Raw genomic sequence first — 24,126 nt, 5'->3', positions numbered from 1 at the left:
TTCAGTATCTTAACTAACTTATGTATCCCAGTGGTCACACTGGACTTTCTATCTCATCTGCAAGAGACAGTTTATGCCATATTTGGAATGAACTAAATTGTCTGCTAGAAGAAACCTATATTTTTTCATTTTCAGATTTACCTTTTCCCCTTTCTACACTTTACAGTCTTTTATTTTTTTGTGTGTACATCCTTTTCTGCATTGCTACTTTTCAAGGTTGGTAGGGTTAGGTGTGGGTTTCTTGTTCACTGGTTAACTATTTTTAATAACTCATTTTCCCTTAAAAATTCTTCCTATTCCTTTTTACTCTTCTCCTTGGTTCTTTCCATTCCACTATATTCGGCTAATCTCTCCTGTGATATGGTCCTCTTGCAATATTATACACAGCTAGCAGTGTTACCAGCACATTGTGCTGAGCAGAGCTGGACATTTTCACTGCTCACACACTTTATGTGATGGCTTCCTGTACCATCTTCAGACCATTATTATTCTACTTCAACAGCTTGTAAAGAAGCTATGTTATGATATGGGGGACAAAATTCCTGTCCAAAAGGGCAGAGAAGAGGCTTGTGAAGCCACACTGTGTGAGGAAAGTTGGCATGTTGTTTTGACTTAGAAGAATGAGGGCTTCGACCTGCCTACAATTTCCTCATGATGAACATATATCGGCAGGAGTGTTGTGAATAATTCAGACTAACCTTTGACAGAAAAATACTGAAAGCTACATCATTTCAGAGAAAGGGAAGGAAAAATTGAAAACATTCCTTATCCTAAAGTAGGATGTCTCCTTACCTTGAGTTAGCTGTGCTTGGATAGTGAGCTGTTCTTGACTTGTGGGTTCTCCAGCACCTGCTGAAATTCCTTTACTCTCTTCTGTCCTCACCTCATTGGCCTTTTCAGCCTCCTTTTCTGGTCTTTTCTTCTCACCCTCTGGTTTGATCTCTTTTTTGACTGGCCTGATGTTGCCAGGAGAGGGAGGACGTGTCTGAGCAGAGGAAACTTTGGAGGAACCAGGTGGGGAAGTTATCTGCTTGGGTGTGCCAGGCAAAAAAGGCAATGACTTTGACGCATGCCTGTGTAATCAAAGAGTGACAATGCTGGTTTCCACTTATATATCACTTCTACAACCACAGCACCTAAAAATAAAACCACTTCTCTGTTGCTCTATCAAGCTGGCATAACTGATTCAGTTTCATGCAAAATGCCTCTCTCCAACTCTCCAGATGTGTGAGCACTGAGCCCAAACAGGAAGGAAGAAACCAAGTATTTTCCTACCCCTTCCCCTTCTCCAGAACAGTAGCCAGATTTTAAGTGGGACTGTCTTTCCCTTTTTTTGCAGAGAGAAAACATCTACATCATTAAATGCATTTGCCCTGTTTCACATTTGATTAATAGAATAATCAGAGGCTGCCTATAGCTCATGTCCAGCTAAGCATGTACTTGACTTACCAAACTGGAGAGGGAGCTGATGATCTAGCTTTGAGGCTGGAAGTAAAATGACCTCCTTTAAAGTTGGCTGAGAAGCTGGATGACAAATGGTCCTTTTCTCTTTTGTCAGTCTATAGCTCAGCAAACAAAAACACAAAATCAAGCCAGAGTTCACACAGCTAAAGAAAGCAAAGCAAGCTTAGTTAAGGATGAGGAGTTGGGGGACTGAAAAAAGGCAGTGCTGAGTCAGTGGTTTTACAGCTTGTTTAACAAGTTCCTTAATTTAGCTCCTGTAACCTGACACCATCTTTGTAAGTAGATGTGAGATGTGCATTTGACAACAAGAATCCTTCTCCTGTCCTAAGATGTAATGGGCTAATTTGGAGAGGCTTATTTTTACACAGGCAAAAAAATTACCTTCTATAGTTTAATCTTTGCTGACTGCCACAGAGTACCTTCCACTGCTTCCCATAAACACAGGATTTCTTTTGAAGAAAACAAAACAAACTCCCCCTCCCCCTTGGCTCATACTTGGTCAGTCTTTCTATATAGTACAGTATTTTGGATTCATGCTTACAAGTGAACACTACAGATGTCCTCAAAGCTTCCAATATGGTACACCAGTTATCCTAGTCTTTCTTTCCTTGGATGATTTTACAGCACATACTTTTTGCCATTGGTTCTTAAACATGATAGTGATTTCCTTTTTCCTTCTTTATTTTTAAAAAATAAAATCCTAAGTTGAGAAACATTTCTAATAACACAATCCAGAGCTACAACACAACTACTGCTTTAAGGGAATATATCAGAATTTAGGTATCTATATACTCTCCATATTTAAACATAGATTAAAAACTTCATGGTTTTGGAATAATGAGCTCAGAGCCCAGAAGTCTGAAGACTAGGAATACTGGAAAGTACACTGAGCTGCCACTCAGCCAGCATGATGCAGAGGCTGCTGCTCACCACCTTGGCTGGGGCTTAAACACAACCCCTGTAGCAGGTGTATCATGAGGCTTGAGAGCCTCACCAGCTGAAAGCTGTGCAGTGCTTGTCCCCTGAACTGAAAGCCAGGTTAGCAACTGGAAAAGACAGACTGAAAACAGCACATTGTGTGCTCATGAAGTTGAGTTATCAAAGTAAACACAACCAGAATAAATGCACTACAATGAACAAGAGTTTTGGCTTGCTAACAGTAACTGCCTGTTGTATCTGCTTTATTAGTACTGAAAGCAGAGCATTAGAAAATTTTTCCTCATATGAATAAAATAAAAAGCTGAATTCATACAGAAGTTTGCAGAAGCATAAAAGATTCTCCACATCATACAGGCTATTGGAAACACCTCTTAACTCACTCAATTTACATTAACAACAGTTTTGTATCACCTCCACCAAAAGGTAACAACATTTCTTCTTTTAATTTAGAAAAAAAAAAAAGCCAAACCCCAAACCTCTTGCAATCAGAAAGACTTAAGAGGAAGAACAAACAGGCCATGCTCTATACACATGCTAGGAAATTTCTCTAAAGATACATACTAAGGCTATGCCTTAGCTTAAACTTCAGAATATCATCCTCTGCCTGAAAGATTAAGTAGAGGCTATGACTTGTAGCACTTTGATTAACACTGCTTCCAACAAGGATGGCAATAGCAGCACTGCCTCTTGACCATCTGCCCATCAGGCCAAATGAAAATGCAAGCACTTCTTACACAATGTTTTGCAGAGATTACTTCAACTCTTCTCACACTCTAAACTAACTCAGGTTGTAGAGTACAAGAAAAATATAACTCCTCAGGTTCAGCAAATGAATCTGAACTGGTCTGACTGCATCCCATTGGCTTGGAGCATAGTCAACACGAGTTTGTTCTACCATTTCGACTCTCCTAAAAGCTCAGATCAGTCCTAGTACTGCTGTTTAATCTTTCAGAATGAAGTGACCTGTGGAAAGCCTTGCTTATAAACCATGCTCCTAAACCAACTTCTTCCTTCCCAGTGAGGAAAAGTTTAGTAGCCTTTCTTAGGTTCTGGTACCTAAGAAAGTACAGATGAAGTGAGAGTACTCTATGCACCTGTTGACAGAGACATGTGAGTTCATGCTTTTACCCCCCTCTTTATTCTAGGGGCTCAGCTGAATTTGCTAGAGGCCTCAAAAGACATCAAATTCTGGAACCTTTGTGGAAACAGCCTGCTGGGGAAAAACAAGTTCCCCACTGAGGGAAAAATGGCAACACCATCTTGGGCCTTAAAAGGCAGCAAAGAATCCACTTGAGAACAGGGCACTGTAACTGCCTCTGCGCCTTGTGAGAAGCTAAGGCATCTACTCTGCAAACACAGGTGTTTGAAAACATCAGTGCTTTTCCACACAGATTCTTTGGTGCATAATCAGGCTGTGCCACCATATAACATAGCACGTTTCAGTTAAAATCCAGCCAACTATGACATAAGCCGGAGAGGTGGGGATGGTGCAGAGGGGAGGAAGCATCCAGCTATTCCAGTCCTAAAAAGCAGTGCAGCCATGTGGTCATGGAATGGGACACCAAGGGCACGTTGGCTGCCAAGCTTACCCCTGCAAGGTGCGTTGTTCTCCGACGTCCAACGGCATCAGTGGAAGCATAAAGTTTTGCGCGTTCTCCTGAATTCCTGCAGTTCAGGGCCTTGTAGGACAGAGGACTGAGGGGGCTGCAAGATGCTGAACGGGGACAAACGGGGATAACTACGGTGTTGGTTGGTTTTGTTATTTATTAGTTTAATTACAGAGTAGCATTGGAGAATTGACAGAGGAAAGCCAGCAGGAACAGAAACGACCGAGAAAGACAGAAAAGAAAGAAGGTATTAATACACAGAGAAATGACTAAGTATCAAGTCAGAACCATCATTTGACACTTTAGCCTGGCCACACATACAGTAAGGATGCAAGTTCAACAGGTGCTCATGCACTTTTCCATTTGTAAACTAACAGTTTCTTTCTAAAAAAATTAAGAAATATGCCATGATACTGGGTAGTAAATAGTATTTTCCCATTAAGTTTTTGTACAACTGGTGGTTCTGAAAAAGCAGTAGAAACAATGGCTGCTCTGACAGATTAGCTTAGTAGACACATTGAAATGAGTTTCAATTACATTCAGAATAGAAAGCAATCAAACGAAATCAGAATACCTACAAACTGCATTGGAAGTGAAGAAAAATTAAAGGAGACATACAAAGATCAAAACCAATTAACAATATAAACCAGTTTCAACTAGGAAATCAATGAAATTGCTGTCTACAATTTGCAGCAAGTGATTTTTTTTCTTTTAAATTCTTCTTTTTAGGAATATTTTAGCCCATTATAGTTTTGATACTTCTAGAATAACAACTTACTAAAATACATTCTCAACAGCAAACTATTTTATGCTTAAAAAAAAGCAGACTGACAACAACAAATCAGCTTGGAAATTAGTTTTTGAGTAACCAGGATGGCAGCTTGTGTTGGTCTGCACAAGCAAAAAGACTATTACCAAAAGACCTGACAATAGCAGGTATCAGATATACAGTGCTCTGATGTTATCTTCAAAGAGAACTTGAACTGCAAAACATATCATGGGAAACTTCTTGCAGCAAAGTGTGCTTGGACTTTCTCTTGATTTAACTGAAGGAGAAGATTGGGAAAAACTACGTTATTACTGCAAAGTTTTATTCTTCTGCTCTCATTTGTCTCTTCTGGCCATTTAATTGAGTCTTCACACAATTACTATCCAGCATGTCACTTGAGGAAAAAATAGGGGCTCTGTATAGTATCTTTCCTATTCCTTTTTTTTCCTCCATGTCAAAGAAATTTACATCCTCTATTTCCTTAATGAAAAGCCAAACCAAACGAAACAAAACCAATATTTCTTGCCTGTATATCCCTCTGTGAGCACACTTGAAAAAAAGCAGTTCCACATACAGTTAATTCTTCTAGTCTTACAAAAGTACAGCTGCTGTTACAGGAAGAGCTCATAGTCTTAACAGTACTAATGCTGCAAATTCTCCTGCACCAAGAGATTAACATTATGAATAAAGAGTCTCATGTAAGTGTTACAGCAATGGCACTAAAGCTTGCCTTATAGTTCATAGGGATTTATGTTTAATGAGGAATTATGACTAACTTAAAAACAAGCAAGAAACAAGAAAACAGGGATTATTGTTTGTGGTTTTATTTTGGTTGAGGGCATCTAAACCAGATAGGAGGCAGTGGCATAATGCTTTACACACTTATAATTTCTGTGGCTCCTGCCCTGTGATTCAATTCCTCTTCTGCATGCTGATTATCTGAAGTTACCACCAAGGAAGACAACACAAGTATTAAAAGAGAAACAGCTCATTTTCATTCGTGAAGTTGCCAAACAATGCTTTAGGCAGCACTTCCAATGATTCATATACTAACAGGATTACATCTATTCAGAGGAGCTTTTTGAAAGCTATTTACAAAACATTTTGGTTTCGAAGTACTTATTAAAAAAAAGATCCAGATGTATTCTTATGCTGGATGTCCCTAGTACTTCACTTAAAATTTAAGGACCTGAGTCTATATTTAATTGAGTTTGGATTTTTTACATTGCAATTTATTTTTACAGCCAAAAGGCAGGGTAATTTTCTAGGGAATAAAGACAGGCTGGGATGAGTGGAGTGTTCAGACCACAGCTGTGAGCCATTGCCATCACTTGATCATTAATCTCCAGGAAGCATCCTGTATGAAGGGGCTGAAGTTATTGCTCCTAGAGAATAATACCTGGAAAATAATGAGCAGATGGTCATTCTTCTGGTGGTATAGTTCCAGTTAACATAGGGAAGGCATTTCAGGGAAGTGCCTTAGACTGAACTGACAAATCAGTCTTCCCTGCTTTTTGTAGCCTTTCTCAATATTTCACTCAGTTTAGAGTTGGTTGTGCAGTATAAACAAGGGCAGTCACAAAAAGCTTCATGCTTGCTCCAGGAAGGTAATCATTTACATGCGGCCTTCTCAACTATTCCCTAAAGAAGAGCTGAATTTCCAATATCCTTCTTGGTAGGTGATATTAAATATTAATTTTATGAGTGATTGTTTTTGAGGAGAAAAAAGAATTCTGTGCTTCCTAATTCTACTATTTGTAGAACATCATCCACATTTTTGGCTTCTACAGCACCACCCCCTGTGGAAACGTACCACAGCCTAATTAGTTATAAGAGTTCTTAAGTGAAAGCTTCTTTAAAAGTAATCTTAGCAGATCTCTGTTCCTTCTTACCTTCTATGTTCTTTAATTAGAATAAAAATCCTGTCCACATCAGACAAGGAAGACTTGTCTCGACTTATAATGATATATTGCTGCACGTGCTGAGGATGTAATGGTAAAGTTCCTAGTGGATGATTACAAAACATTCTATTATAAAACATCCTATGATAAAAGAAGAGGAAGCTGTCACCTGCCTAAAATACATGTTTAGCAAGTATGCCCTGGTTGTATTTGGAATACAGCTTTGCCTGCACCTTCAACTACCACCTAGCGATATCATCACGTTTCTGCATATTAATTTTCCCTCAGTGAGTACCATCAGTGACCTGTTCTGGGGTTGGCAGACAACTTTACAATTATTATAACCCCACTGAACCTGCACGTTTAACTTCACAGGTATTAAATGCACGGTAGCCAGGGCCTATCTTTATAAAAGTCTAACATTCTCCATGCGGGAAGTGCTCTGGTAGGGGCTGAAACTTCTTTTCAGCAAGCAGCTCACAGCTTTAGCAGTGGATGTGCTAAATCAGCTCTTTCCAACTAGGTGTGCATTTCCTTAAACAGCCATGGCCAGCATGATGTTGTTGCCTGCATGTTTCATATGTTATGTTTTTTATTCATTTATTGCATTGACGAAGAAGCACAAGTAAGAAAGAGTTAGTAGGAGAAAGAGAAAGAGGCACAGCAAACAACTGTACAGAGAAGCTTTCATGCTGTCATGCACACTAACCGCGGACGTTCAAGCTCATTCTGAGATGCTACCATACACCCATAATTAGATCAGTGACTTGACAACATCCGGGAGGGAATCTGGAAAAATAAGTGTGTGAGACATGAAGCCTCTGCTGTTACAGGATTACCTGCATCTCCAGACAATGCAGCTGTGCTTTTACTCCGAGCCAGGAATGAGTGTGTGGGCGTCAGGAGCCTGCTAACGATGCTGCTCTCCCATGGACTGAGCTGAAGACGGCGAGCTGAACGTGCACCATACAAGCAAGATGTTAGATCAAACATTTCACAGATAACCACATGCTGCAGAATGTTAGTACTCTCTCCTCACTACTGCATACCATGAAAATCTTGAAACTGTCCAGAGTAGTTCAGTGTTTTGCATTTTATTATTACTCCTTTTTAGCAGAAGAATTCCTATACAAATATGTACATCTGAACATTTAATTTATGTTACTGCCTGTGGCATCATGGCAAATTGTTACCAAATGAGTACAGATACTCTGCACATCAGCCACATTCCACATTAGGAATGACAGGATAATTTCCCTACTAGAGGAACAGTTGCCACTCCTAAATATAGGCTTCAACAGAGATGTTTGTCTCAGAGGCTTCCTACACTAAAGATATATGGTCTTCCAGTTACACTTAAACACCTTCCAAAGTTTGCCAGCCTACCTAGAAAAAACAAAGAAGGTTGCTCACTGCTACACAGAGAATTGTGTCAATGAGGTTTTATCGAAGCATTGCAAAAGGATAGTGTGCCTCAACTGCAGATACCAAGCTCAGCAGCTGCAGTTGTCTCAGTAATAGGTGAAGCCACAGAAAACAGTAAATATATTTGATCATTAATTCTCTGTCCACAGATCCTGCTAACGATCAGTCTCCATGCAGAACACTTTTCACAGAGTTGCTCTGTTTTGAAAATGCAATACATGTTGACCTGGCTGCAATCACACTGCTACTTTGCTTTTCCCAGTGTTGTCTAATGCAAACATAGCTTGCCAATATAATCCTTTCATCTTTACTTTTTTTTTAATACTAATTAAAAATTTATCATAGCAAAGCGATGACCAGAAGAATCCTGTAAGTTACTTTCTGTATTGAATTGGGTATTTCTTTGATATTCCAATGCAACAAATTGTTTCATAATGACTATCACAAGCCAAAACATTCAACTAGTTCCCAAAGTAGTTCACTGTACTAGGCTTACACTATAGCAGCAATCTTGATATTGCAAGCAAAAGCAGGTCTTTTTACACCTCAGCATTCATTTACCTTAGTTTAGTGTTTGCAGCAACAAAACTGCAGCTTGAGTTTATGAGGCTCAATCTCTATAACATTCATTGAAGTGACTGGCTGTAACAAACTTGACATTCATTTGCATTTTTAAAGGAAGAAATCCATCACTTTTAATAGACATAAACTCTGAATCTGTCTTTAATCTACTCCTTGCTGAGCCCCATGAAAAGACAGGCTGATCTAATCTCCTCCGATGAAAATATAATTGTTTAATCTGCCCTCAGTGCTGTTTTGCACTTCTCAAATTGCTCCCTTAAATTCCAGTAATGCAATAAGGGGCATTACTATAGAAATATAGGACTCTCAAACACAGCAGGCTCTTTTCCTAACTGTCCTTTTACACAATGTACTATTGCCAGAGCTTTTTGTGATTAATGGTTCCATTCTGCAACAGTAGAGATCATACAGACACACAAAATATCCTACAGAGACCTCCATTACAGCACACACATTATCATTAAGCTTGCAGTTTAACAATGGAGAAATCACAGAGCTACCATTAAACTGGATGCAGTAATGGTAAAGTCTTTGCTTGCTCTCATCTCCAGGCCCCAGGCTCAGTATGATGACTGTTTGAAGCTACTGTTGCAAGACAACAGATTCTTTTTTGTGGTCTCAGGCTTTAGTAGGTGAGGCTTACCTACTAAGGTGAGTAAGTATGATTGTGGATGAGTTTGGAGAACTCTGTTACTGTAGTTTAACATAAAGATCACACAACTTCAGAAAGCAATCCTTGATATTTTAGGCCAATAAACCAGTACTATATACGCTATCCATTTCTTGGCATTTATCTTTACATGATAAGTGAATGTTATGCAGTAAATACAGCCCTGTGAGCCAGCTGCAGGCCATATGTCACTATATAAACTTACATAAGCTCCCAGAGATGAAATAATCTCAAGAGGACACAGCTAAGAGACTGATGATTTAGAACACCAATGTCTCACCTGCCATGTCTTGCATATCTCATACTCCTTGCCCTAAAGATGAGTACGGTTTAATTATCTTTGGCCATAACTCTGGGGAGATTGTATCCACATCCCCTATTGGAAGCAATCCCATGTCCACAGCATCCAACTGAAGCACTGAGGCAGTGTTTGGGGGTGAGCTAGTTGATGTGCACAATAGTGAAGTAAAACCAAAAACTTTTTTCTCCATAAAAGCAATAGGCCTTCAGAGATGTCAGAATAGTTTTAGCCAGGACCTTGGAATGAAGTCATCCTGATTCTCTACAATGGGTTTAGACAAGAGTTTGTTCAGATGCACCTTGTCTTTGTGGGCCAGGATTTTCACATAATGAATTTTCCAAATGCCCAGGTACCTGAAAGCATCACACTTCAAACATTCAATACATATTTTAACAGATTAGCACCACCATTAACGTAGAACAGACACACTTTCCCCCACTGGGTTCCAACTACAAGAGTATTAATATCTAAATGCATTCAACAGCTTCAGTTTGGTGTCCAAACCACGCTGGAGCAAAACTGAATACCAAACAAAGAACATCCCAAAATAATAAGATCAACTTAAAGACAATGAGGTCAGGGGTTTCTTTTTGTTTTTAATGCCTCAGGGTGATGTTTTCAAGATTTAGTCTTTCAAACCATCTGACAGACAAGGGGAAGTAGTATTTTTTGTTCTCATGATGTTTCATGAGAGATGTTTCATCTTGTTCTCATGATGCTTCTATTTCATAGAATTATAGAACGGTTTTGGTTGGAAGGGATCTGAAAGATCATCTAGCTTCAACCTTCCTCTCATAGGCAGAGACACCTTCCATTAGACCAGGTTGCTCAAAGCCCCATCTAGCTAGACCCTGGGCATCCACAATTTCTTTGGGCAACCTGTTCCACCTGCCTCCACCAATCTATCTCACCAGCCTCAGAGTGAATATTTTCTTCCTAATATCCAATCTAAACCTTTCATTTTGAAGCAATTAGCTCTTGGTCCTATTACTACATGTCCTTGTAATAAGTCCTTCCCCAGCTCTTTTGGAGGACCCTTTTGCTGTAAATTCTCCCAGGAGCCTTCTCTTCTCCAGCCTGAACAAGCCCATGTCTCTCAGCTTTTATTGCTCCATTTTCACACAGGAAGTACATTTGTGATAGGCTTGCTGGTAACAAGGAAGTACCCTTACCCCAGCCACAAGCAGGTTATTTTTAACAGATTAAAGATCTTTATAACCTAACTTCTAACTAAAAAACACACAAAGTTGCAGGGTGCTGGCAAAAGTAAATTGGTTACAATCACCTGTATTTGTCTTCAGGATATACAACCTGAATACTGGAAAGTTGTCTTAGCAGCAGCAGAATAATTTGCAAGTAAGCAAACAGCAGCATTTGATTAGCTGTAGGAACAGATGGGAGGCAGGGATTTAACAGGCCTGCTGCTGAGCACCACGAAGGAGACTCTCATTGATAAATGGGGTGTTTGCTTTTACACATACACAATATGGTGAGGAGTAATAGGGGGAAACTGCTCTTTCTACAGGAAACAATACTGGAGCCCCTGAATGGCTTCTACAATGGTTGCAGAAAATGGTGGTGCAGTGATTGTGACAATCATCTGCTTGGAAGAAAAATCACTGCAGAAAAGGGGAGGAAAACAACTAGGGTGCAAGTTTTGCAAAACTTCAAGTATCTAACTCATACCTCATGAAAAGTAGTATCCCCTTGCTAAGCTCTCACTAAAGAGCATAACTGCCAAAATCTATTGGTCAACAGCAGTTTGAATATGTGTTCATGTTCTGTTACACTTTCAACTATTCACTAGCTACAGTAACATAAAAGCATAATGAGAAGCATGTTCTAGCAGCCTGATCATACAACTGTGATAAAGAGCTATACAGCAATACAGTGCTTGAAATGGCATCAACCAGTCTTTTGTCTTTTGCTGCATCAAAACAAAAAAAAATTGTCCTTCAAAAGATAAAAAGGTACTGCACAACAGATGACAAGTTCTTGTTGACAGCTATAAGCCACTTAGTAGGTAAGCTTATCATCCTTATCTCCAGCTCACTGTTTTGCAGGTAGGAGTCTGTATCACAGACAAAGTGTAATTGGGTGCCCTCTGGAAGGTGAAGTGGGGAGCAGGGAGTCACAGCCTTCCTTTAAGCACCTGCCTTAAGAGGTTGAGGCCACTGGAGAGACCAGTAGCACTTCTCCAGATACATGGCTCAACTGCATTTAGGTATCTGACTCTGCATGAGAAAAAGCCTTTATAGCATTTGGATTTATTTTGTCTTGTAGTCTGAAAAAGTCGTAAGAGACTCCTAAAGGGTTCTGTGCTGTTTTAGCAAATATGTCAAGCAAAAAAAGGCCTCAACATTTTGACATATGGCCATCACTTCCATATTCCTTTTTTCCCCCTACCATTAGACTGCCCAGTATATTCTGTTTAAGTTCTCCTGAACTTGAAATGGATGGCAGAAGTAAAACACTGTGTTACAGTTCATAAGAGACTATCCTTCATACTTAATGCCTGCTGCTGCTCACCTGCCCACTTCACCAAGACCCTTTCTCAAAAAAAGCATCTGGCAAAGAACAGCAACCATTTGAAAAAATATACATACCTGAAAAGCTAATAAAGTTAAAACTGGCTGGATTTCAACATTTAGAGCAAGAAATGACTGGTGCTTAGGAATAAATTATTTCCTAAGGTAATACTGTATTTTTCACAAGTTACCAGACTGTACAACTAGGTTTGCCCACTAGGATGAACATGGCTCATCAAATTAACAAGATACACATGTTCACTCAAACTTGGAACATAGTTAAGACACACAGATAATGACATCAACCAAACAATGCAACTGAAAGTCCACTTAAAAATTTTTTTGAAAAATAATTTTATGGACTGAAATGGGACAGAACTCAGTAGAGGACCAAAAAATTCCTACCAAGTACTTTACTGTAAAGCTCTTTGCACAAGTTACACAAGAGACATTCTTTTATAAAACTTTTAAGCTCAATGCTTCAATCTCGTAAGTCCTCAGAACAGCAGCAATTCAGCGATGTTAATTTTTAAAAGCTTGATGGTTTGCCTTTTTTCAGACTTGTAAACACCAAAAATGTACACTGAAATGAAGCAATCTCAGAGAAACAACTGGACACAAAAAGACAATAAACAGACAATATGAAAAACACCCATACCTCTTCCATAAAAATAACCAAAATGGTAATAAAATCAGAAAATGTAATAAAGTAACTGCTTGAAAGCTTCATGCAACATGTTCTTAGACATTCAAGAGCTATTACCGAAAAAGAAAGGAAAACAAAATAATGACAAAATGGTCTAATGCAAATAAAAGGTCACACATGATTGCATGCACTATGGAGTGATGTATTCTTTCAATAGTTGTACCTCATTTACTAAAAACCTGACAGAAGCACTGCTTTTATCATTTGCTAAAGTAGGATTGTTTAGGTAAGTTCTCTTTGCTTTAAAAAACAAGAATTATTTGTTCTCACAGGAAAAAATGTTCAACCATTTACTTGTCACATTTGAAGTCTTTCTACTACCACTTAGATGAAGTAAAGAAAATGACTTCAGAAGCTTGTTTTATGTGCAAAGTAATACATCAGTATAGAACATTCTTTCTTGCTGCTCTTTTAATGCTTTTTTCTTCAAAACTGTACCTCTGTCTGGAGAATTTAGTAATGTTGCAGATGAGGAGGAGAGCCGCTTGTTTATGACTGGATCAACATGTTTCGAAAGGTTCATTGTTGAAACAGACCGCCTGTCTCGATCTAAAACAAATGGAGATAATGCTAATTGACAGCCCACATGCAATAGTGCAAGTTCCTAGCTCACTAGTGGGAGGAGGAAAACAGGACTAGGTCATTCCTGCTCTACCACAAGAACTTCCAAAATAGAATGGATTTCTCAGTAGACGTTGTACAGGTGACTCAAAGACTGGGCACAACACAATTTAAGTTTCAAATGTGTAAAATATTCTGTTTTACACAGAATTATCACGCAGTGGGTTGCAATCTAAAGACTTTCAATATTGTCAGAAAATATTTGCCCACAAGTTACAATAGAAAGTTTCATGGAAGGACCAAGATACTTGGAAACACGAAGTTATTCACTAAGAAACCACCCTGCCATCTGAATAAAAGGTGACAGGGCACTGTTACTAGGCAGATGGTCAATATTGTGACAATGCCATGCTGAAAGATTAGGGGAAGACTAGTGCACAAAGGAAGTGAGGGTAAGCACCAAAGAAATTCAAGGATTTAATTAAAAATCCCACAGTTATGTATAAGTGCTAAACCACCCGCCAGAGTTACTTTCCGAGTGCTGAAAATCCAGCTCAGCACACACCTTAGCAGATATAAAAAAATCAGCCTCTGTGGAAAGTACTTGTAATGCACCTACTTGGCATACATAACAGAAAAAATTTATAATTTGATTTCAGTTTCTCTACATTTTAGAGCGATATTAGATCATTTGTACAACTGCTGCAGTCAGCATCTGCATCCTGCTGAGGGGTCATGGTTACTTCCATAGAGGCTGCACACACTTTGGGCACATGTGTGCCACAGGAAGTTTGCTGTGTCCCTTCTTTTCTCTCTCTCAAAAAACACCCCAAACAAAAAGAGCTCCAAGCTCTGTGTTTTGACTACACATTCCCCATTGCAAATTTTTATCTGCAAATCTGAGATCCAAAAAGATACTGTGAGAATCAATTCTGCTTTTGCTTACATTTTAGCATGTACTGACCCTCAGCACGACTCAGCAAAGCACTCAACCATACTGAAATGCAATGAGGCTTGCTGATTCATAGTCTGTGTGTGCAAAAATGTGTCCCCACACTGTTTGCAAAGCAGATACAAACTCAGGACAATGACAGCATTAAGGCTGCTGCTGCTGAAATATTATTTGCCACTGTTTATTTATGACAAGTGTATTAAGATTGTATTACCTGTTCTGTTCCAATAGATTAAACTATATTCACTGTGTACAAAAAAATTCATAGAAATAGAGTCTATGAAAAACACCTTAATTGTCCCCAGATCTATGAACTATATCGGATCCACTATAACTTGTTGGACTGAAGAAAGATCCTCCCTACCCCATGTGATTATTTGCTACCTTTAATGTTAGAATGACCTGGTAAGGGCATAGAACTGGCAGACTGGATACTGGAAGGGGAATAAAACTCAGAAATGTGTTTTAAAAAGGAGAAAGCGAAATATTATAACTAAGAAAAAGACATCTGTAGGCTGTCAAAATGATCCCAAATTGATCTATGGGGTAAACTGGAGAATGCCCTGTGCAAGTCACTACTGGACACATGATGTTCAGGATTCCTGAGAACAGGAATATTTGTGGGAATGGGATGGGGATCTTGATCTCATGTATAATCTGCCACTGAGATACTACAGTGTATCAGTATAGCCGTAAAGCTTCTACATTTGGTAGAAAGGATGTACTGAACAAACTGGCTTTCTGAAGATGACAAATGACAATATTGAAAATCCCCTCTGTCGTTAGGCATGACAACATTTCTCGTGTCAATGAACCTTATTTAAGTGAATGACATTCAGCATAAGGATTTGCATACAAGTGTTGGCAATACGAATCCTATAAATGTAGAATAGGCCAAATGGAATCTATTGCCTGGAAAATTGCTTTCTTTATCCAAAAAAACCGAAAAAGAAACCAAAATAAAGGAATTAAAATACCCATGAGCAACTAAACAGCCAACGCAGCTGGTTATGTGTCTGCGTTCATGTGCAAAATTGTAAATCCTACATGCAGTATGCCAAAAGGGTTTTAGAAAAGAACAAAATATTCAAATTTGCTCTCCTTGAATTCCAGCAGATAGAATATTATGCTTCATTTCAGTGAATTGTGCCAAATCTTTAGAGTCAGCCAGCAGTAACTCTCCACCAGAAAAATAAATAATAATGAAAAATCTGGTACTAACAACAGTTCTAATCTATCAGCATGGTGTTAAGCATGCATTGCAACTACATGAGGGTGGTTTAGTTACTGATGATCTCACTTCCTGAGAACTAGCTACAGGTGAAGGAATAACAAACCACAGCATTATGTACCAGGTTTTCTAGCACCACCCAGAGATTTGAAGTGGTGCTCCAGGCCTGCTAAATCGAGAAAGGTGAATGATGATTCAAAATAATAACCTAGGGACAGAATGCAAGACAATGATTTTTCACAGAAAATAAAATAAAAAATCAAATAAGTTATACAAAGTTAAGCAAAAAAGTAACCTTTTATGAAAAATAACTGTTTATTGAAATTATATATGAGAAAGATTTCAGAGCATTCTTTTCTCAACTTTTTTTCCTCCCCTGATGAGAGGCTAGACACATAGAAATAAGAATAGGAAGAAAAGAACTTAAAGGATCACTTCCTGTCAAAAGAAGTAAAGGAAAAGTTCTCTTTTGGGAGACTTGATTCATATTGAACAGGTGATATACACATTAATCACTGGCAGATTAAGTTAGAGGATATTTGGGCGGAAAAGCATACAGCTAAAATTCACTTAAACCTAATTTGCCAATCTTTAGGGGAAGAAAAGGGACTTCTATTTCCCCAAATTTCAGTACATAGCACTGATCTCTTATTACAAAGAACAATTTTCCTTCCTTGTGTCTACTTTCATCTCATATTTGGTTATTGGTATTTGGTCATTTCCACCAGACCTACTTTTAGAGGCACAAAGCCAGCATTTGCCACAGTAGCTCATATCACAAGATTGACACAGCACAAGCACACCCACGTATACACACACAAACAACAGCAAAGCAGCAGGAGCAAGAAGCTATAGCAAGGTAGTTACAGAATAAGTCAACTCTCAAAACAAGCTGCAACTTTTGTTCCGATTTCTTTCTCCTTGTTACCTTTTTGCTACACAAGAATGTCACAAACATGCCACTGCTAGCAATAACAGGACCAAGAGAAAAGAATTCAAACTAACATACACTGAAACATCCTTCCTTTCAGAAGAAGAAATGCAAATTCCAGTTGACTGGTGGGGAAGGGAAACTGGCAAGCAAAGCAAGCCTCCCTCTTTACCTGTGTTATTAATGCGGTTGTGCAGTGCTCCTCCCCAGGACCACCTGTTTTGCCTTTGTTTTGGCTTCTGGCTTCTTTCAATTGTGCGACGTACAACAGCTTCATGTCGTTCCTTGAGTACAACAGGATAACACATTTGGACACTACTGGGCTCTTTATTTTCTTATCAAACCCTGCAACCCCCTCCATCACATGGACAAAACCAAGTAGGCATCTTAGGTGTTTAAGCTTTCATGCTGCCTACTCAAGACACACAGACTAGAACAAGTTAAGCAGCAAATAAGCCATAAATAAGTTAGCATGTTAAATGAAATTTTGAAAAGGTAGGATCTGTTTATGTGGCCCTGCCACTACACAAACATGCCCTAGTGCTACTTCCCATCTACTAAATACCAGAAGAGTGGGAGAGATAGGAAACACAACACCCACAAGGATGAGGTGGCTTACATAGGATCACACTGCCCATACTTCCCACTTTAACTGGGAGACAAATCAGCCAAGAGCATATTTCAATGCACACTCATTTCTGAAAAGGTTTTCTTAGGGCAACTTATATTTAACTACCCTTAAACTGAATGGCTAAGAATTAACAGATAACCAAACAAACTTGACCCAAACTGTTTTTCTGCATGAGTTTGCACAGTGACATACACAATAACCCAGGCATGCTCAGCTTCACTGCATTTGATTCATAACACAAGCAGTATGTGTGCAAGTAAGGCTTAAAATCCTTCCATACACTCTGTCATACTGACCATGGTTCATGTTGCATTCTCTACATCAGCTCTTAGAGAAAAGGATTGATAGTACTGTATCTTAGGGCAAGAGAAGTTGAAAAGCTGTTTCATGACATTCATTCTTACCTTCTCTTCTTCTAGTTTCTGCCTTCGTTTTTCCTCTACGGCCGCTCGCCTTCTCTCTTCCTTTAGTCTCTGCTCTTCCAGCTTCTTTCTGCGTTCCTCTAGGTGCCTCTCATAATGTTGCCGTGCTCTCTCTTCTCTTTCTAGCCAGACAGATTCTCTTGCAGCTGTGAAAAAAAATGAGAAATAAAAGTATTAACTTGCTTTATGTAATGAAGTCTTTAATACATTTCAAATAACCAAGGTAAATGGAAAGCCTTTTGAACTCTCTTCAGACATAGATAATATCCTTATCTCTCCTCATGTATTAAAATGTACCCTGGTCACACACTGATTTTATCTACTCTCAATTTACTTATTATGAACTACCAACAGTTATTTGAGCAGACAATTTCTTCACGGAAGAAAGGATTTTTTGCCAGCTTAAAATGCCTAAATACTGAAGTCAGATGCATGTGAACAAACTTCTGTTACATAAACCATGCTAATTCTTTGTAATATTTTACTGAAAAAAAAAGACAAAAAAAGAGAAGGTGAAATTATCATAACTTTCACCTTTATTGATCAATACAGATCTCTTATGATAGAAGTGGCTGGGATAACAATTCTAGCACCTGGACCAACAGAAGGAAGGAATCTACCCACCAAAGAAGTCTAAAGGTAAACATTAATCTGCCACATAATTCCACTTACACACAGCTTCAAGCAACATGTTTCAGAAGAGCTAATCAAGAAGCCCTACACAGGACCAATTTTTCTCCCTATCAGGGTCCAAATTTTCATGAATTTTGTAGAATGCAGGCTCAGACTGCAGTCCACAAGAAACCATTGATGTAGGATACTCTGGATCTCTCCCCAGTGGTGCACTAAAAGCTTTCGGACCCATAGTGGAACTAGATTGTTCCCTTATACAACATCATATGTTTGCAGTCTAAGTCAGTGCTACCATCACATAGGAAATGCTCTAGACTCTTACAGAATCCTTTCACTACAGTGGTATAAAATCTAATTAAAAAAACCAAAATCCAACCAAAGCAAACCAACCTACCACAAAAAAACCCCCAAACTCAGTGCATACATCCTGTTACCTAGACCCTGAACACACTAAGTAACCCAAACAATGTAGTTGTTCAAAACTGGAACTCAATCAAACCCTTTTGCAGAAGATTTGAAAAATCCATTATCTCTGAAGGAGCTAATAGCATCTAAGAAGCCTAATTACATATAGCTCATGAAATCCAGCTTGCTGTAGGCATGTCAGCTTTTAATGAATAGTCACTTATGTACAGACTCTATTGATCATATCAAAACAAACTGCTGCTCTGAGCCACAAGACTTCCACGCATCCTGTGATGAGCTGGCTCTTTTGTGCCTGGAATATGCTTACAATGGCAACCCAGCACAAAAAAGCTCTTTGGTGGTCTACTGAAAATTAATAAATTATGAAAAGAAAAAAAAACCAACAAAACCTCAACAGGTTTCTTAACTGATGTCACTGGAATATCAATTTGCCTATAAAAGACATGGAGACTATTTGTTCTTGCTTTTATTAATGTAAATGGTTAAACTTTCTTGAGACACTGTTCATGGTGATTTCCATAGGATTCAGTCTGTCATGTTGTTTAGAAAAAGTAATGAAAATAGGACATTTGAACTTTTAAGACTAAATTCAAGAAGAGAGGCTAAAAAGATATTTATGTACATTCTTAGTTCTGGTACAACAATCAAAATGCTGGACCTCTGGACAGAACACGTATCTTCAGCCTTCTGCTTCTCCAAGAAGGGGTGATAAAAATCACACTTTTGTGATACAGCAAGACAGCTCAATAACAGAAACAAGCATTAGGCAACTGGACGTGTTCGGCTGGAATAACTTTTAACAAAAATAATAGATCTGATTCAAAACAAACAAAAAGCTACATCTTTCCACCTTTAGGCTACAGGCAAAAGACAGAAGAAAATATGTACCCGCCTGCTAACATGAGGAAGTTACTAATATTATGCTTGGACCAAGTATTTAACAAGTACATGAAAGTATGATTTATGATATATCTGTTTGCTGAAACAAGTGTAATATCTATTTTCATTAATTTAACTTTTTTCACAGATAGAGATATAATCTTAACTACTTTCAAATTTTTTCAATTTTCAATTCCTGCATTTTATCTTATTAGAGAATCAAAGGAAAACATCTGCTTTGTTTACACTTCTTCCTGCATGCAATACTGACATTTTTCTACGAACTTAAGGGCTCAGTTTTTGTCACCTATAAGGTAGGAATATACAGTGACGTAAGTTAGTGCCCTTAGATATATAAGGATATCTTCAGGAAAAATAAGAAGTTTAGAATATTTTTCTTTCATTCTTATGTCCCTATTTATGTATTTTCAGAAACATTTTCCTGCCACCCCAAACAGATATGAAAAAATTGTCTTGCAGACTAAAAGGCTTACTCTTTAGACCTCTGCTCTAACAAAAAATATTTTAAAAAATATATTAAGCTCTATTCTGGATACACAGGCATGCTTCTAGAAGCACAGCATCAAATGCCTTGCTGATAGAAGGAATCAGCAGATGAACCTACAGGAAACTGAAGATATCTCTAAAAGGTCTCATCAACCTGAAAGAGCAGCCAATTTGAGGATGTGGCAGGGAAGAATACCAACTTCTATAATGTCGTCTCCAGAAACTGTGCCAAGAGCTCTGCCTGGTGCTGAGCCAACAAAGAACTCCGCTGGGGGTATGGTCCAACAAAAAAACATTTTCTCAGGTCTGAGCATTAACAGGTTCATGATCCTTCTTCTCCCTTGTAATATCTCACATTGTATGACAATGAGGAAGATTCATCCAAGGAAAGTCTGGTCACCATTCAGATGGCACCTGCATGCTGAAACTTAAATTCCATTGGAACAATTACATTAAAGCTGGAAAGTACAAACAAAAGTCACAGCCGGATCCATTTTCTATTCCATCCCTTAGTACAATCAATACATTTGAACACAGTCATGTGATACAAGGACACAAAATTAGAGCATAAAAACAGGATTTAGAAATTGAGCCCTAGACATGCTATTGAATACCTTCTGCTTGTTTGCAAACTAGAATGCTGGATTAGATTACAAAGCAACATAATTAAGGCTGTGTTTCTGACACTTCTGAAGTGAATAACGGTAGAGAAAACAAGGTCAATCAAGAAAGAGACACCGCAATATAAAGAGACACATAAGACTTGAAACCAATTAATTTTACACTGGAATTAGCTAATGTAATGTGGAAGATGTTAGCTACAAACCATGCATATTTCTTTCTTGGAAATGACTTCGTAGTTTCTTTCCCCAACCACACATACTAGAACTATTCTTTGCAGGGGTTTTCAGCAGTGAGGGAAGGAAGAGCATGCACTAAGTGTCAAAACCTTTATTTTCTGTTTATCTCTGTGAAGCAAAGAATGTGCCCCCAGATCCTCTTTTTCTGTCTCTTCAGTTATTTTTCTTTTGGTTTACTGCCTACACAAAGGCAGATCAGTCTAGCACCATGCTTTCTCAGACTGCTTTTGAATCCACCTCAGATGGACAGCTCACCTGAGCCAAAATCCTACAGTCTTTGTCATGCTTTCCAGCCTTTATCTTTTCTAACTTTGCAGCACTGACCTCAGCAAGAGCTTTCTCCTCTGACTGCTCCTTCACCTTTGCTCACTGCCAGCTCTGCACTGAGACTCTGATTGCTGCATTAGCAGTAAAATGGATCAGTGATGCTTTAACCATACCTAAAAATGGGGACATTACAAAGAAGTGGCTGACTGAACAAATTAGAAGGTTAACTTCAGAGCTGTAATTAAAGGTGAAGTTAATGTGAGATTCTCTAAGCCAACCTTTCCCCAGTAACCATGCTCCAAGGGACATTTATCACATAAGTTTTTAAACTAGTCTCCCTAAAAATTGTTCTCTTGTCTTATAAACCCTTTTGACATTCAAATTCACCAAGGAGATCCCAAAATTATTCATATGCTAGGGTCAATGATTCCCAGTCTCTGTGAGGCTTCTTTCTGTTGGAAAAAGTTCTGCCCTCAAGTGCCAGGGAAAAAAACAGGCCAGAAGGAATTTACTCACAGAAAAAAATTGTAGTTTTTATATAATGTTATAATTATCCCAGTGATCATTTTCTGTGATGTTTAAAATACTACTTTGGTGCTTATGTATTGTACGTATTAAGAATTTAATGAATTTAGCCAACTTGAAACTCAGACACATTCTAAAAACTAAGATTAATCACTCTTTATTTAAGGAAGTGCGCTAAGTCAAAAAGCAGTATTACCATCTTTTGTTCCCAACACCAGGAACTAAATGAACCAGGTGTCCTTGTCAGGATCATAATTCTGATTAAAAAAAGATCAGTCTTCAAGCAGGATTAGCATAGATAAAACATGCACAGAAGGGAGACTCAGTTTTCTCAGGAATCAGAGACCAAGATACTGCTAAGTAATAACAAGAAAATTCTTCCTCTTTGCCAGTCTACTAAGGTTACCAGAATGAAACCCATTTTAAAATCCCAGTTATTTTCCCTGTTGAAAAACATATTTTGATTTTTCTTTCTAGTTAGGGAGGACCAGGTCTGTGCTTTCCAATTAGGGAAGAACCAGAAACTAACTGGCATGGAACAACTTTCACCTCTGTTACTAAACTTCTACCCTCCTGAATGGGGACTGCACTTAATCTGCACATTCAGAAAAGCCCACGGAATTTCCCTGCCGATTCCCAAACCTTGTCTGGGAATCGGCAAGTAGATAGCTAATTGGCTGGAGCCAACACCCTGCCAGGATCCATTGTAACAGCTTTATAGTAAGAACAATTAAGTTTTAGCATCAGGGAATGCTCTTCAACACTGTTAGTTTGGCAGTACAGATACCTTTATCTGCCCTGCTGATGGTAAAATCCACATGCTGAAAAAGCAGCAATTTTCAGTAATGTTTTCCAGTTTGAGCAAGCCATCTACCATGGTTGCCTTCATAAAAAGTCAGTTCCAACATGTTTGTCTCAACATTCAGTGCCCGAACACAGCTGCTCAGCCTGACACATGTAAGTGCCAAGCTGGAGACAGAGCGTGATAGTTCCCTTTGCTCTGGCCTCCAGGAACAGAGCCATTTGACCTACCACTGCCTCTCTTGGGGTTCCCATTTTGCACAATTCAAGAGGGCTAGTCTCACATAGAGAGATCTGATATCTTTATTTTAAAGGACAGATGTTAACTTTCATGCACAGGTGCTATGGGAAAGAGCACTAGTGGAAAAAGCACAAAAATGAAAACATGGTTACTAAAGAGCAAGTGACAGCTCTGGAAGCATTACTTTAAAAAAATCAAGATCACCCTAATAATCCTTTAAGGCCTGAATGTGATATCAGCAAAACACACATTACCAAATGGTCAGGAGACTAAAAAGATTGAAGCAGAAAACCCTCCATGAAATTGTTACAACTTTTGTCATGTAAAAGGGACTGCACAGAAAAAAGCCAAAGAATTAATATTTTAGAAGTGTTGGGATGGCATTTCAAAAGCAATGCCTTTCCTACAGTGAAGGAACTAAAACAATCACTTTTTCTGGATAGTGTGATTTGCTGATTGTGTCCCTGTGCATCTATGTTACCAAAAGAAGATTCTGAAACAAAACATGACTATACTAAAGGTGAAAAGGGCATTTTTTGTAGAAGCTTTTAGATGGCTCAACATGATCCTCAAGAAACAGCAGATACCAACAGTCCCAACACATATATGTGCTATATATATATATATATTCAGACAACAAAAATGCTAGCATTTCCTACTCTCTAAGCACTCATTAAAAACAAGACTTAGACACCCAAATGTGCTAAGTAGTCTAAGTCTGCTAAAATACTATTTCCAGGTGCAAGCAAATCCTCAGGAGTTCAGAACACATGCCAATCCACCACAGGAAAGCCAAACCTATTACAGCACAGCGGAACTTGAAAAAAATAAGAACTTGAGAGTAAAAAAGGGGATAGAAAAATGGTATTAAATCAACTATTCTTTAATATCAGAATATTGCCCAATAAACATAATTCTTATTAAACTGGTACTCCACATGTTCTTAACAGAAGGGTCAAAAACTTAATTTTTCTGACCTCCAGGAGTTCAAGTTGCTGAAAGTACAAAACAAAATTACTACCAGCTCTATACCTAGAGATTTGAACCCTTTCCTCTCCTTTTTTTTAGAGCAAAGAATAATTTCATTTGAGGTAGGACTGAAATTCTCAACTTCTGTATAAAAAGAAGTCTTTGCTAAACCTGATAGATCCCCTGAATCAAAAGGAAAGGAATTAAGTTTAAATCCAACCTAATTCTATTGAAAAAAAATTAAAATTCCTTCTTTCAGTTGCTTTACTGTTGCATGGCTGATGTCCCAGTATTAACAAAATCCAACTCTAATTTTTAGCAAGACACATTTATGTAACAATATTATACAACTTAATGTTTAAGAGAGACAGCTTAGGAATTTCTTTGCTGTGGTTCAC

The 24,126-nt window shown here is 38.4% G+C and overlaps 1 protein-coding gene across 1 annotated transcript in view; it reads right to left on the bottom strand.

Annotated features, from left to right (window-relative positions):
• MAP7 (microtubule associated protein 7) overlaps nt 1-24,126 on the bottom strand; it is a gene marked incomplete at its 5' end in the record, with an annotated part of 96,650 nt that overhangs the window by 14,988 nt on the left and 57,536 nt on the right. Inside the window, 8 exons of the mRNA XM_084202324.1 lie at nt 793-1,073; nt 1,450-1,559; nt 3,993-4,141; nt 7,520-7,633; nt 13,331-13,441; nt 15,758-15,844; nt 16,740-16,851; nt 17,603-17,766. Coding sequence (XP_084058450.1) covers nt 793-1,073; nt 1,450-1,559; nt 3,993-4,141; nt 7,520-7,633; nt 13,331-13,441; nt 15,758-15,844; nt 16,740-16,851; nt 17,603-17,766 — 1,128 coding nt within the window. The remainder of the gene's footprint in view (nt 1-792; nt 1,074-1,449; nt 1,560-3,992; nt 4,142-7,519; nt 7,634-13,330; nt 13,442-15,757; nt 15,845-16,739; nt 16,852-17,602; nt 17,767-24,126) is intronic.

The sequence above is a fragment of the Fringilla coelebs genome (genome assembly GCF_963513975.1).
Source record: "Fringilla coelebs genome assembly, chromosome: 3".
Taxonomy (NCBI): domain Eukaryota; kingdom Metazoa; phylum Chordata; class Aves; order Passeriformes; family Fringillidae; genus Fringilla; species Fringilla coelebs.
Note: the sequence above shows the minus strand (reverse complement) of the source record. Positions and strands in the feature narration are given on the sequence as shown.